Source organism: Antrostomus carolinensis, unplaced genomic scaffold (genome assembly GCF_000700745.2).
Source record: "Antrostomus carolinensis isolate BGI_N321 unplaced genomic scaffold, ASM70074v2 scaffold889, whole genome shotgun sequence".
In the NCBI taxonomy this organism is placed as follows: Eukaryota; Metazoa; Chordata; class Aves; order Caprimulgiformes; family Caprimulgidae; genus Antrostomus; species Antrostomus carolinensis.
The window spans coordinates 88,154-100,637 of record NW_010337609.1 but is presented as its reverse complement, the minus strand read 5'-3'; the positions used below and the strand labels follow the sequence as shown (position 1 = coordinate 100,637).

General features: G+C 36.8%; 1 protein-coding gene across 1 annotated transcript in view; it reads left to right on the top strand.

The window, feature by feature from the left end:
• Positions 1-1,029: 1,029 nt before the first annotated feature.
• LOC104530573 (nesprin-1-like) overlaps positions 1,030-12,484 on the top strand; it is a gene marked incomplete at its 5' end in the record, with an annotated part of 99,419 nt that continues 87,964 nt past the window's right edge. The window contains 9 exons of the mRNA XM_029086791.1: positions 1,030-1,166; positions 2,089-2,266; positions 4,588-4,770; positions 6,347-6,490; positions 6,814-6,969; positions 9,468-9,632; positions 10,769-10,941; positions 11,756-11,909; positions 12,053-12,196. Coding sequence (XP_028942624.1) covers positions 1,030-1,166; positions 2,089-2,266; positions 4,588-4,770; positions 6,347-6,490; positions 6,814-6,969; positions 9,468-9,632; positions 10,769-10,941; positions 11,756-11,909; positions 12,053-12,196 — 1,434 coding nt within the window. The remainder of the gene's footprint in view (positions 1,167-2,088; positions 2,267-4,587; positions 4,771-6,346; positions 6,491-6,813; positions 6,970-9,467; positions 9,633-10,768; positions 10,942-11,755; positions 11,910-12,052; positions 12,197-12,484) is intronic.

Below are 12,484 nucleotides of genomic sequence, written 5' to 3'. Positions count from 1 at the left end.
AACCATTCTATGATTCTATGATATATATATTCAGAAACATGATTTGGGAACTTCCTTGTCCCACTTCAATGTCCCTGTTCAAATCTGTCTTTGCTTTCATATGATCTGTTTCCTATGTTTCTATTGTACATTTCTTCCAGATTGGCACTTAGATTTAGCCAAACTAATCTGTATGTTCCAAACACTCTGGCCTCCCTGTGCTGCAGAACCTTGGCTGTGGTGAATGTAACTAGCTAGAAGATTGTCTTTTCTCCCTGGTAGTTTAAGAGGAATGCTTGAAGAATTTAGTTTCTAGTGAGACAAGGAGCTCAGTCTGCTCTACTCATTATGCTGGAGTAGCTACTGGGATTCTGCAGTGGAGATGCTGTGGATGCCAACAAGGACTGTTTTTGTTGGAGTCATTATCACACCTCTCCCAGTGACGTAAACTAAGCCAACAAAAAAAATACTTGTGTTGGCTTAGCTGTTTCCAAAGCAAGAGTCTTTCCAGTGCAGCAATGACAGGCAGTAACCCATTTACTCTCACAGAAATGGGAGCAGCTGTACTTTTACATTATGAAGCCCTCTCTGAAAGAGTTGAAGCTGTTAAAAGCTTTGTGCATAAATTATTTTTTTGGATACAGCTCAAAACACTTATTATTGAACATGTTAAGCTGAAGTCAATAGGCTATTAATATTGTATAAACATATATTATTTGCTATTCCTTAATTGTATATACTTCTATATGTATACAGCTGACTGACAATACCATAGCTCATTTATTGAAATTAAATTTGTATCTTAAACTGTTCTTTGAGAACATTTTGAGCTAAGAAAGTTGAGGCTTCCACAAATTTTGTCTGTACAAACTCATAATTTCAAATAAATTTCTGTAGGTTTGACTGATAAAATATTATTGAAAGTGAACATGCCTAGATCATAAATTAAGTTGAATTTAAATGCTGATAAATTTTGATTCAATTTGTTTTGGGGTTTTATTTATTTATTTATTTACTCACCAATATTGTTTATTTGTTTTGTTTTAACAGGAAACATTGGATGCTCTGGTAAAGTCTGAACATATGACAGATGAGATCAAAACTCAGTTGAATGATCTTTGTAGATTTTCCAGAGATTTGAGTACTCATTCTTCAAAAGTTTCAGGGTTGATTAAGGAGTATAACAGGTACACATTCATCTTGTTTGTAGTCAATCAATCCCGTGTGTGTGTGGGCATGAGCTGTCTTTTAGGGAACCATTAATTGGAATTTTAGAATTGGAAACAGAGGTATACAATTATTAGAATAATTAGTTTGATTTTGGTGCCAAGAGAGGTTGTAAAAAGTAGCAATTTGGGTTTTTTTTTCTAAAAGACTATACCACTGAATTCAGGTGAAACTAATGTAGATCCACATCTGACCTATTACAGGAGGAATCCATTTAAGAAACTGTGAGGTAGTACTATGGCTTATTTGTTTGAAGGAGGAACAAGCTATACCAGCTATTTAAGATTTTTCTTAATTTTGTCCTTCAGTTTACTATTCTTTGACTAGCTAGTTCCCTGAAACAGGGCAGCTAGCATATGCTTGCTTTCTTGCTTTCTCTCAGGTCTCTTCAGCTGATTTACTTGGGAGTATGACACCTGCATTTCAGACACAAGATTGTCTCTTGCAGGGACTTACAGCTTTTTGGTTTCTGTAGCTGCATCTAGGGATGACCTAGACTGATCCTTTCTAACATTACAAATTTAACTGAGACACAGAATTTAGGATTGTAACCACTGTAGTTCCACATCCTGTCCCTAGAGAGAGAAAGGGGCTTGCAGAAACCATGCTTAGGTGCATTGAGTCGCTCTTTGGGAACACTTCCACCCCTCATATCTGTGACAGTTATGTTCCAGTTTACATGTTTCACTCTTAAGGAATTGAAAGCTTCTAATGGTTTTCCTCGTGCCTCAGTTAATTGCTAAAAGTTGGTAGGAGGAATGCAGGTTAACCTAACCTTACCCTTGTATTTCAGAGAACTAAGTAATAGCATTGTCACCTAACAGAGTCCTGTCTTTTCTCCCTCCCTCCCTTCCTTCTGCTTCCCTGGTGTGAAAAACCCAGCCTCTGCCTGCAAGCTTCAAAAGGATGTCAAAGCAAAGAGCAGATCTTGCAGCAAAGATTTCGGACAGCTTTCAGGGACTTCCAGCAGTGGCTGGTCAGTGCAAAAGTCACCACAGCCAAATGCTTTGATGTGCCTCAAAATATCAGTGAAGCATCAGCAAGTCTTCAGAAAATACAGGTAACTCCATAGCAGTAAAATACTAGTCTAAGGGAGAACCAATCAGTTGCATATAAAGCTCAGATTTAATTGTTTGGATAAATACCATTTTTTGTTAATGTTATTATTGTCAACACTAAAAGTGACTAATTGCAAGAAAGTAAACACTTATTTTTTCTTTTTAAATCTAGTTTGTTTAGTTTAATATTTGGACTAGAGTTTGTATGTGGTAATTGTCTCTCATAGTAGTTTTCCTCATTTCTTTCTTTTTTACAACAGGAAAAAAGTAAGTTTTTAAAGTAGGTGAGTACTGTAAAATCAAAACTATATCAGAATTGAGGTTTAGTACCTGGAATGATTTTGAAGTTATTTAAATATTTTTACTTATATATGAAAGTAGAGCCCTTATAATGCAAGAGCAGAGTTAAAATGTATGCAGTGCGAGCAAGCATTTAAAATGTGTATTTTTCACATGAAGCTAAAACAAGCCCCAACAACAAATGCCAACTAAAGTTTATTTTAATAAATCAAGTGAAATAAATACTTTTATTAATAGAATAAAACTATAATTTTAATTGAAAATACAAAAAGTTGGAATTACATAATGAGACTGTTAAACTTTCAGTTAGACAATATAACAGAAGAAATTAATATCAGTTCTCAGAAATTACCAAAACCCAAATCACTTCCTCCTCCTTTTGGTAAATACCCTTTCTTTTACTTAAATGGTTTACTTAGAAGTGTAAATAATACTGTATTAATATATCAAATCTTTGGCTACCCCAAAATGAGAATATGTTTAGAGGAAATATCAGGGGGAAAAAATCCTAGTAGTTTTTAACATTAAATATAAGAATTTCAGAAAGTTTTTTTGGTTTGTTGGGGTTTTTTTCAACAGTGGTAAGATTTTTATTTTTTTTTTTAATCACTGCAGCTCCTACATAGCAAAAGACCTTACTTTGTTACCCTCCCCCTTGAAAGCTGCTTTAGATGAAATAAACTTTTTTTGACATGCAGGAACTGATTTTGGATGTCTTGATAACCTGTATAAACTTAAAATTTTACTTTTTTAAAAAAGCTAATGTTTTGTCTGTTAACACATTTGACTTAATTAGGTCACAAGGCAATTATGTATTTGGTTGTAATATAGCCAGAACTTGAATCAAGCAGCTCAAAGCTAACGACCCTTTGCATTCTCTACCAAGACCGTTAGTGTAACACAGAATCAGAACCTGACTTAGTAATTTTTATATCAAACCTCTTACTTCTGAATGTGGATGTAACCTTGTGATTATGGATATAAAACTCTGTGCATCACATAATCATGTTATTAACACTTTAAAATATTTGTTTTGCTAAATTCCTTTGAGCCCTAAATGCTCACAAAGTCTTTTAATAATTACAAATTATAAGAACATTATCCCAGTACATTGCCATTTAAAAATCTGGCTGTTTCCTTACTTTTCTATATAATTCTTGCATATGCATTTTTCCTTACGCTTCTGGCACACTGGCATTGTGCAAGATTTCTGTGAATCATAGGATGGTCTGGGTTGGAAGGGACCTTAAAGATCATCTAGTTCCAACCCCCCTGCCACAAACAGGGACACCTTCCACTAGACCAGGTTGCTCAAAGCCTCATCCAACCTGGCCTTGAACACTTCCAGGGAGGGGGCAGCCACAGCTTATCTGGGCAACCTGTTCCAGTGTCTCACCACCCCCACAGTAAATAATTTCTTCCTAATATCTAATTTAAACCTACCCTCTTCCAGTTTAAATCCATAAGAAAAATACTTTCAAACAGGAAAGGTAAATTAAGGATGCAGAGGGATCAATAACTCAGCATAGACATTGCTCAGGGTCTAGGCATCACCCCACTCCCCTACATGTTCATTGGAAGTCCAGTGTGGCTGTAACCCATGGGCAAGTCTTCAGTCCTCTGTGTGCCTGAAAGGGGGCCCTGGCTTCTGCTGTTACCTGTGCCAGGATACTGGTTCCCCAAAATGAAACCGTTACTACTTTCTGTACTGTGGAGGTTTAAAGATTTTTAATACCCAACTAAATGACCAGTAAGTGTCTCATGAAATGCAGAACATACAGGTAATCCTAGAGTCTTAATGTATACATTATTTAGAAGCATGGCACTTCTAGATTAAGTAGCTGTTGTCTCTAAATCCCATAAATATAAAATATATTAAAATGGAATGTACTGAAAGATGAGCTAGCATGTTAACAAGCAGAAAAAATAAACTGTTATCCCTGTTAAATTTTCTGAGTGCTTGCCATTGACCTTTACTGAGATCGAAAGTTCACCAATTAGTTTCTTTTGTTATTATTTTTAGGAATTCTTATCAGAAAGTGAGAATGGGCAACAAAAACTAAATCTGGTAGCATCCAAAGGAGAAGTGTTGTGCTCTATTTTACCAAAGGAAAAGGCTAAAGTTATCCAGGACAAATGTGCTACTGCTAAAGAAGACTGGAAAAATTTTATCACCACCCTCCACCAGAAGGAATCTGCATTGGAGGTATTGAACCAGTCACAGTGGGGAAAGATCGGATCTAAATTTCCTCCTTGATTTTGTTTCAAACAGCACAGTTCAGATTTTGTATATAGCTGTGTTTATGATGTGACAGAACTAATAAATAGCTGTTTTCAAAAAGTCTCCTTCTTCTGCTTGTGTCTTACTTTTTTTTATTTATATCCTATTAAATCCAGCTCATTTCCAGCTAAAAACTAAGACACCTTATGAACCCATTCCACTTTAAGCAGGTTGTTTCATACAGAAGAGTGTTGTTCAGAGTAACTGAAAGTAGCAAAGACAGCAGTTGTTCAAATTCATTAATGAGTGTCATCATATGTACTCGATTACTAAAACACATTTACTTTTTTAAGGACTGTTTTAGCACAGATTTCTGACACTGTTGCTGATTTTATAGTCCCAGTACAAGTGGTTAAATCTTGTCTCTCATTGCAAACTGTTAAAATGCAATGATTTATTTGAGCAACTTTTAAAATAAACCTCAGCACCTTTCTCTGTTCAGAACTCACAATTCAACCAGTGTAGAAGGTGAATATCCTAAAAACATAATCTCTTTTAAGATCAAAGATTTTAAGGTCAAAAGGTCTTAGCTGGAATTCCTTGCATAGTGTAGGAAAATTGAAGTTCCTAGGCATTTTTTTCAAACCAGGGCTGCCTAGCCAGCTGAGAAAAAGTTTAACTGCATTTAATACATTATGTAGGAAAGCCTGTAAAAAAAAAAACAAAAACCAAAAACCTCAGGGAGCATTGGCTTACCTTTCTTTGTCTCAGGGTTGCCATGGTGGAAAGAGGATGTCCTTAGCGGTTAAAGTTTGAGTCAAGCATTTTTCAGTTTCATGGGCTTAGTTTTTCGTTCTGATGTTTCATTTAAGTGATAAAGCTATAGCTAAAAAGAAAACTTAATCAATCTGGGGGAAAAAATAAAAGTAACTACAGTACAGGAACTATGCTGTTCAAGTTTCTATTCCATATGAATTATTTCAGATGTTTTTATTTAATCATGCAGAATAAGCCTATAAGAAAAATAAGAAAGAATGCCTACATATCCCTTTACATCCATGTTTTTATAACCAAAATCCTACATTAAAAAAGAATATAATCAGAAACGATCCTCAGAATTGGGTTGAATTTAGTCATACATCACCTAGGAACATTGGCAGCCCATTTAAGGAGAGGTCGGTGTGAATGACTGCAGTCAGATGTTAGGTAACTCATTTCTTCAGACTGCCTTAGGTATGTGAGTTAGACATACATTGAATCAAAGCTGATAAGACCTTTAGAGCTTTCAGTTCAGAGGAAATTTGCTTTAACCTCTCCTTAACTATGTAGACATACCCTATATTGTTGCCTCTATTTTGCCTCTTAAAGAGGTGCTCTCTCAGGCTTTTCTTTCAGTATCTGTGAGATGGGAAGGAGCAGAGCTGGTGTAATATATTTTGAACAGTTGTGTAGTGTTTGGCTGCAATTGTATATCCTTTTTGTGTGCTTCACCTGTGTGTTGTGCATTACAGTTATGCCCAACGCAGTGAGATTGTTGATAAAGTTGTGCATGTCTTCCCAGAACTTAAAGATCCAGATGAAGGACTTCGAAGCAACTGCTGAGCCTCTGCAGGAGTGGCTGACCACAACTGAGAGGATGGTACAAGGAAGTAGCAGTCGGCTCCATGATCTTCCTTCCAAGAGGAGAGAACAGCAAAAGTTGCAGGTGACTTCTTAGAAGCCTTTGTAACACAGACTTTCCTATCCCATCTTCCTGGCCTCATTGATTCCTTAGAAAAGCTTGATCATTTTAGCATCCTGACCTCTAAATAAGATGAGAACTGGTTTCAAGGATTGCTGCTGATGATTCTGTTCCATCAGGTTTTGCATCTCTCTGTTTCTTACGGTGCTTCATTGTTCTAGCCATATGGTGTGCCTTTCTCAGCAAGCTTGCCATATGTCAGTTCTGTTTTTCATGGGGTCTTCAGGCTTCTCTACTGCCTACTTTCTTGCACCCACTCTTAATATTAATGTGCTTATGCTTTACAGTCTGTCCTTGAGGAAATAAGCTGCCACGAGCATCAGCTCAACAGGCTAAAAGAGAAAGCCCAGCAGCTATGGGAAGAGCAAGCTGTCAGCAAAAGCTTTATGCGCAGAGTGTCTCAGTTGTCTTCTCAGTATCTTACTCTAAGCAATCTGACAAAGGTAATGCGCTCAGTGTATGTGCTTTTAAGCAGTTAATTTGATGTATGTGGGGGAAAAAGGAAGACTGAAATGTGAAACGCTACAGTTGTCTTGCTTGTCTGCTCTGGGGTATGTCTGAGCTATCTTGTCTTTCACACTGGCTTTAAAGAGTGGGAAGTGACAACCTGGATAATTCTACAGACTCCCAACAAAATGGAATTGTGATTTTTATTTTTTTTAAATGTTTTTGATTAAAAAAGTAAACCCCACCTGATTATACAATAATCAAGTTTGATTTTATTTCAAGCATTGAAGATAATTATTTTTGTAGTAAGTGGCAACTGAAAGAAGTATTTTTTGAAACTTAGGGGAGCTTTTTTTTTTTGTAGAAAATACAGAAAAGTTATTACTTTATTGCATCCAATAATGATGGTTAATTATTTGCATTGTCAGCATCTTAATCTAAAACTAATAGATTGGTCTTTTAAAAAAATTACCTCTTATGCTGCTTTTGAAGGTTCAAGGGGAGCCATAGGCCAAACTTTTAAGCATCAAGCTAAGAACTGAGTTTAACTTAACTGTTTTGCTGAGTGGTGCTTGACACACTTCACCATTTAATAGTTCTACTGCCTCTATTGTGTAAAAGATATGAAGGTCTTTGTATTAGGACTGTTATTTTTTAAAAAGTTCCAGTCATGAAGGAGGCTTGATACTGAATTAGGCTTATAGTTACTACAGTAATGAGAAAAATTAAGGATATAGGAAGTGTTTTGTGGGATAACAGTTCAATTCAGAAAGTATTTATGTTTGGGCAATTGCTAGTTTGTTAATTTCTATTTTTTCTGTGGAAATAAAAATTATAAAACGTATCTAGAGATGTATGACTTACTGAAAATTATTGTATATATGGCCATAATAAATTTTAATAACTACAAAATGAGAAGGGGAAAGATGTATGAATTACTAACATCGGGTTACGTGGACAGAACTTATTGTAGATGTCAGGCTTAGAAGAAGGAGTTTGAGGCAGAGGATATGTAAGATCCAGCCTATGAGAGAAATCCTGAAATTCTTTGCATAGCCATGGATACTTAAAAAGATCGCTCTCTGTAACTTCACAGAATCACAGAATTTGCTCGACTGGAAAAGACCTATAAGATCATCAAGTCCAGTCATTAACCTGACACTGACAAGTCCCCTAAACCATGATTAAACCATGTCCCTAAGCACTATGTCTAGACAACTCTTAAATATCTCCAGAGATGGGGACTCTACCATTGCCCTGGGCAGCCTGTTCCAGTGCCTGAGAACCCTTTCAGTAAAGAAATTCTTCCTAATATCCAATCTAAACTTCCCCTGGTGCAACTTGAGGCCATTTCCTCTCATCCTGTCACTTGTTACCTGGGAGAAGAGACCAACACCCACCTCACTACACCCTCCTTTCAGGTAGTTGTAGACAGTGATAAGGTCTCCCCTCAGCCTTCTTTTCTCCAGGCTAAACAACTCCAGTTTCCTCAGCTGCTACTCCTAAGATTTGTGCTCCAGCCCCTTCACCAGCTTCATTGCCCTTCTCTGGACATGCTCCAGCACCTCCATGTCCTTCTTGTAGTGAGGGGCCCAAAACTGAACACAGTACTTGAGGTGTGGCTTTGCTAGTGCTGAGTACAGCAAAACTGAACACAGTACTTGAGGTGTGGCTTTGCTAGTGCTGAGTACAGTGGCAGGATAACTTCCCTGGTCCTACTGGCCACACTATTCCTGATACAGTCCAGGATGCTGTTGGCCTTCTTGGCCACCTGGGCACACTGCTGACTCATGTTCAACCAGCTATCAATCAACACTCCCAGGTCCCTGTCTGCCCAGCAGCTCTCCAGCCACTCCTTCCTGTTTCGCTGACTTGACTTTAGTTCTCTGTTACCATGTAAAATACACTCTGCTCTGCATTCCTGTTCATCTCAGGTCTTTTAGCAATGTAACTTGAGCATTTATTGTTGATTCATATAAGTGTCAGTAATTTTTCAGAATGGTTACACCAATGGGAGTCATTTAGGAAAACAGGTCTTTTCTTTTCCAAGTATCAACAAAGTAATGTTGCTACAGGGGCATAGCTTTGTAGGCTTAAATCAGTCTTGTGCATTGTCAGATTTCACAAGTTCTCTTCAGTTCCAACACTGAAATGGAGTTTAGGTGTGATTTACCAGATGTTTAAGAAAAAGTGAAACCAGAAAACTCACCTACTTGGGATAAGAGGAAACAATTACATGATATTCTACATTTTGAAAACTCAAAAAGGCATTTCTGAAATTTTAATTTGTATATTATATTTGGACAGCTCATTTGTGTGTGCGTGTGTATGCAAAATTCATTCCATGCTTAAGTAAGTGTACTTATGATTATCAAAGTATGAAGAGAATTTCTGAGTATAGTTTATGAAACTTATTCTAAAGTCTATAAGTAGGTTATGGGGAATAAGCAATCCTTTGAAGAGCTGCTGGTGCTAATTGCTGTGTGAATTGCAGGAGAAAGTTTCCAGAATGGATAGGATTGTAGCAGAGCACCAGCAGTTCTCGCACAGTATCAAGGACCTCCAGGACTGGGTGGCTGATGCAGTTCACATGCTGGATTCCTACTGTCATCCTACTGCAGACAAGAGTGTTCTGGACAGCCGAATGTTAAAGCTAGAGGTATGGAAACCTGTTTTTTTAAAAAAAAAAATCTGTAGGAACAAAGTAAATACAGGATACTTTACATTAGTTGTTGCATATTAATATAACGACTGTTGTCATTCAGACACTGATTCTGAATTTATTTAAAAATAACTCTTTATATAGAGGAAGGAGCTCATTGTTAGAAGTTTTCTCAAAGAAGGATATAGGGACCTTTATGACATGGAAAACTGCATATATACAAATTCTTAAAAAAAAATCAGAAGATATTGTATGACTACTGAAGGTTAAATGGAAAAGCAGGATGTTAGTTAAATATATTATTTCCTAGCTCTTACAGGTGATATGGATGATTCAGAACAGCTTTGCCTATAATTGTTTGATTTAAAAGTTGTGACTGCAAATAAGCAAACAGCGTCTGTTAATATAACTGCACAAAATATGTTGAAGAGCAGTACTCAGAAAACAATTCTTTTCATATTATTGGTGCCTCAAATTTTGAGCTGTGGCCAAAATATGGACAAGACCTCAAAATTGTAAGGTTACATCAAAAAACAACAGATTAGTAAAATACTAAAATTATGTTTTACCTTTTGTTCATTGAGTCTTTTGGGTTCACACTTTCAGGCTTTTCATGACTTTGTATAGTGTTAGAAGCTGTTAATTTGTGACTGTGCAGCTCGGGGAGCTGAAGTCTCTAAGCTGAGGTTGCTGATAGTCTACTGAGTTTATATGTTGGTAACTTTGCATTGTGCATGGATCCTAGAGTAGTAGAAGTGTATTTCAGCCCAATAGAACAACTTTGTAATCACATCTTGTTTTCTATGAATGAATCATCCTGTTTTCTATCTAAATTACATTCCCTTTGGAATGTTAGCTTTTCCACCCAACAGTACCTTCTCTAATACACTGTAAGTACCTGCAAAGATTTTGTGAAAAATTCCCTGTCAACTCAGATATTTTTAAATGGCCTAAACCTACCCTTTAAAAGTCATTTTTAACTTGTGAAGCCCAGCTGTGAACCCCACTGTCCCTCTTCCAATTGACTGTTTGTACAAGCTGCTAAATTGACCATCTCATTGTCCAGTAGAGCCAGTTAGTATATTCATGTCCAATTACCTATAGAAATAGAATAATATCCACTCACTTTTTAGGGACTGCTAGCAGTGAAACAAGAAAAAGAAATCCAAATGAAAATGGTTTTGACAAGAGGAGAATCTGTTCTGCAAAATACTTCTCTGGAGGGAGTACCAGTGATTGAACGGCAGTTGCAAACCCTGAAGGACAGCTGGGCTTCTCTTCTGTCTGCTTGTATCCAGTGCAAGAGGTAAAAAGGGTATGAGGTGCAGAATGCTACTTATTAGCAATAAAACACTGTCAGAATTTTTGAAAAGTTCCTTCCCATAGTTTTATTATTGCAAGAGTCAAATTCATATAAAATTACTATATGTGCCTAATATTGCAGGTCTAAAGGCCTTAAGTGGCATACTCATTTGGAGCAGAAAAAGGGGAGGAAACTATGAGGGATGTAAGCTTTGTTAACATTTTTTGTCAATATACTGTTAAAAGTGGATTCCATGTTCATAGTCTGGTTGTAAATTTTACTTTGAGTTGCACTTGATGCCTTGAATTTTTCTCAGAAATGAGAAGATCTTGTCACAGGCATTAATGATTGCTCTGTCAAGATCCTGTCTGGTTTTCCACTTTCCAGCATTTCACAGAAGGTACGGTAATTACAGTGCCCAATAGTGATTTTCAAAGTGGTAGAATAAAGAAATATGGGGTGGGGAAAGAAATGCAGGCTTCTTTGGTAGAGTTGCAAATATTTCAATTTAAAACAACACAGTTAATTAAACATTAGAATCCCTCAACTTTTGAATGTATGCAAAGGGACAGAAAATTTCTGATTCTGGGTCTTATGCTTTCAGTTGTGTTTTATCTACTAAAGCTAGAATGTGTCAGCTAGCTACATAACTTACAGACCTCCTTGGTGTTCCAAGTTTGGAAAACTTAATTTCTTTTTGTCAACCAAACAGTGCTCCTAAATAAAGCCTGTAGGGTTTTAAATGCTCTATCTCAGACTGCTTAGCTTGGGATGTATCTCTCTTCATATATATCTTCTATATATTTTTAAATTACAGTCAACTGGAAGGAGCTCTCTCCAAATGGACAAGTTACCAGGATGATGTTTGTCAGTTTTCCAGCTGGATGGATAAAGTAGAAGCAAGTATGAATGCTTCTGAAAGACAATATGCTGAACTGAGGGAAAAAACAGCAGCCCTCAGCAAAGCAAAGGTGCGTTTGCTTTACAACAAACCAGCAATAAGCCCATATCACCTTATAAGCAACAAAAAAGGCTGAATAACTACAAGATTAATCTGTGGTCTTGTTTGAATGCTTCCCATTCATAAATGTGTTCTTCTTTTTCTCTTTTGCAGCTACTTAGTGAAGAGGTGTTGAGTCACAGCAGCCTGTTGGAGACAATTGAAGTGAAAGGAAGTGGGATGGCTGAGCACTATGTCACTCAACTTGAACTCCAGGACCTTCAGGAGCGGTATAAGTTCCTCAAAGACAGAACGAGGGTACAGTTTTTCTTGATAGCACTCCTTCTTATTTTGTTGACAACGAGGAAGAACAGAAAGCCTTTTAATTGATTTTACAGTTAAATTGATTTTTAATTGATTTTACAGTTAAAGGTGGAATAAAAGTTTGGGGACTGCTATAGCTTAATGTAACAGAAAGTTATTAGGGTGATTTATCAATCTGTCTTCCTGTACCACTTCTCAGAAAGGTTCTAAAAATCCAAATCTGAAAAAGTCATCAGGTGAATAGTCTGAGGAATTCCATGTTGAAAGTCTCATTGACTTCTG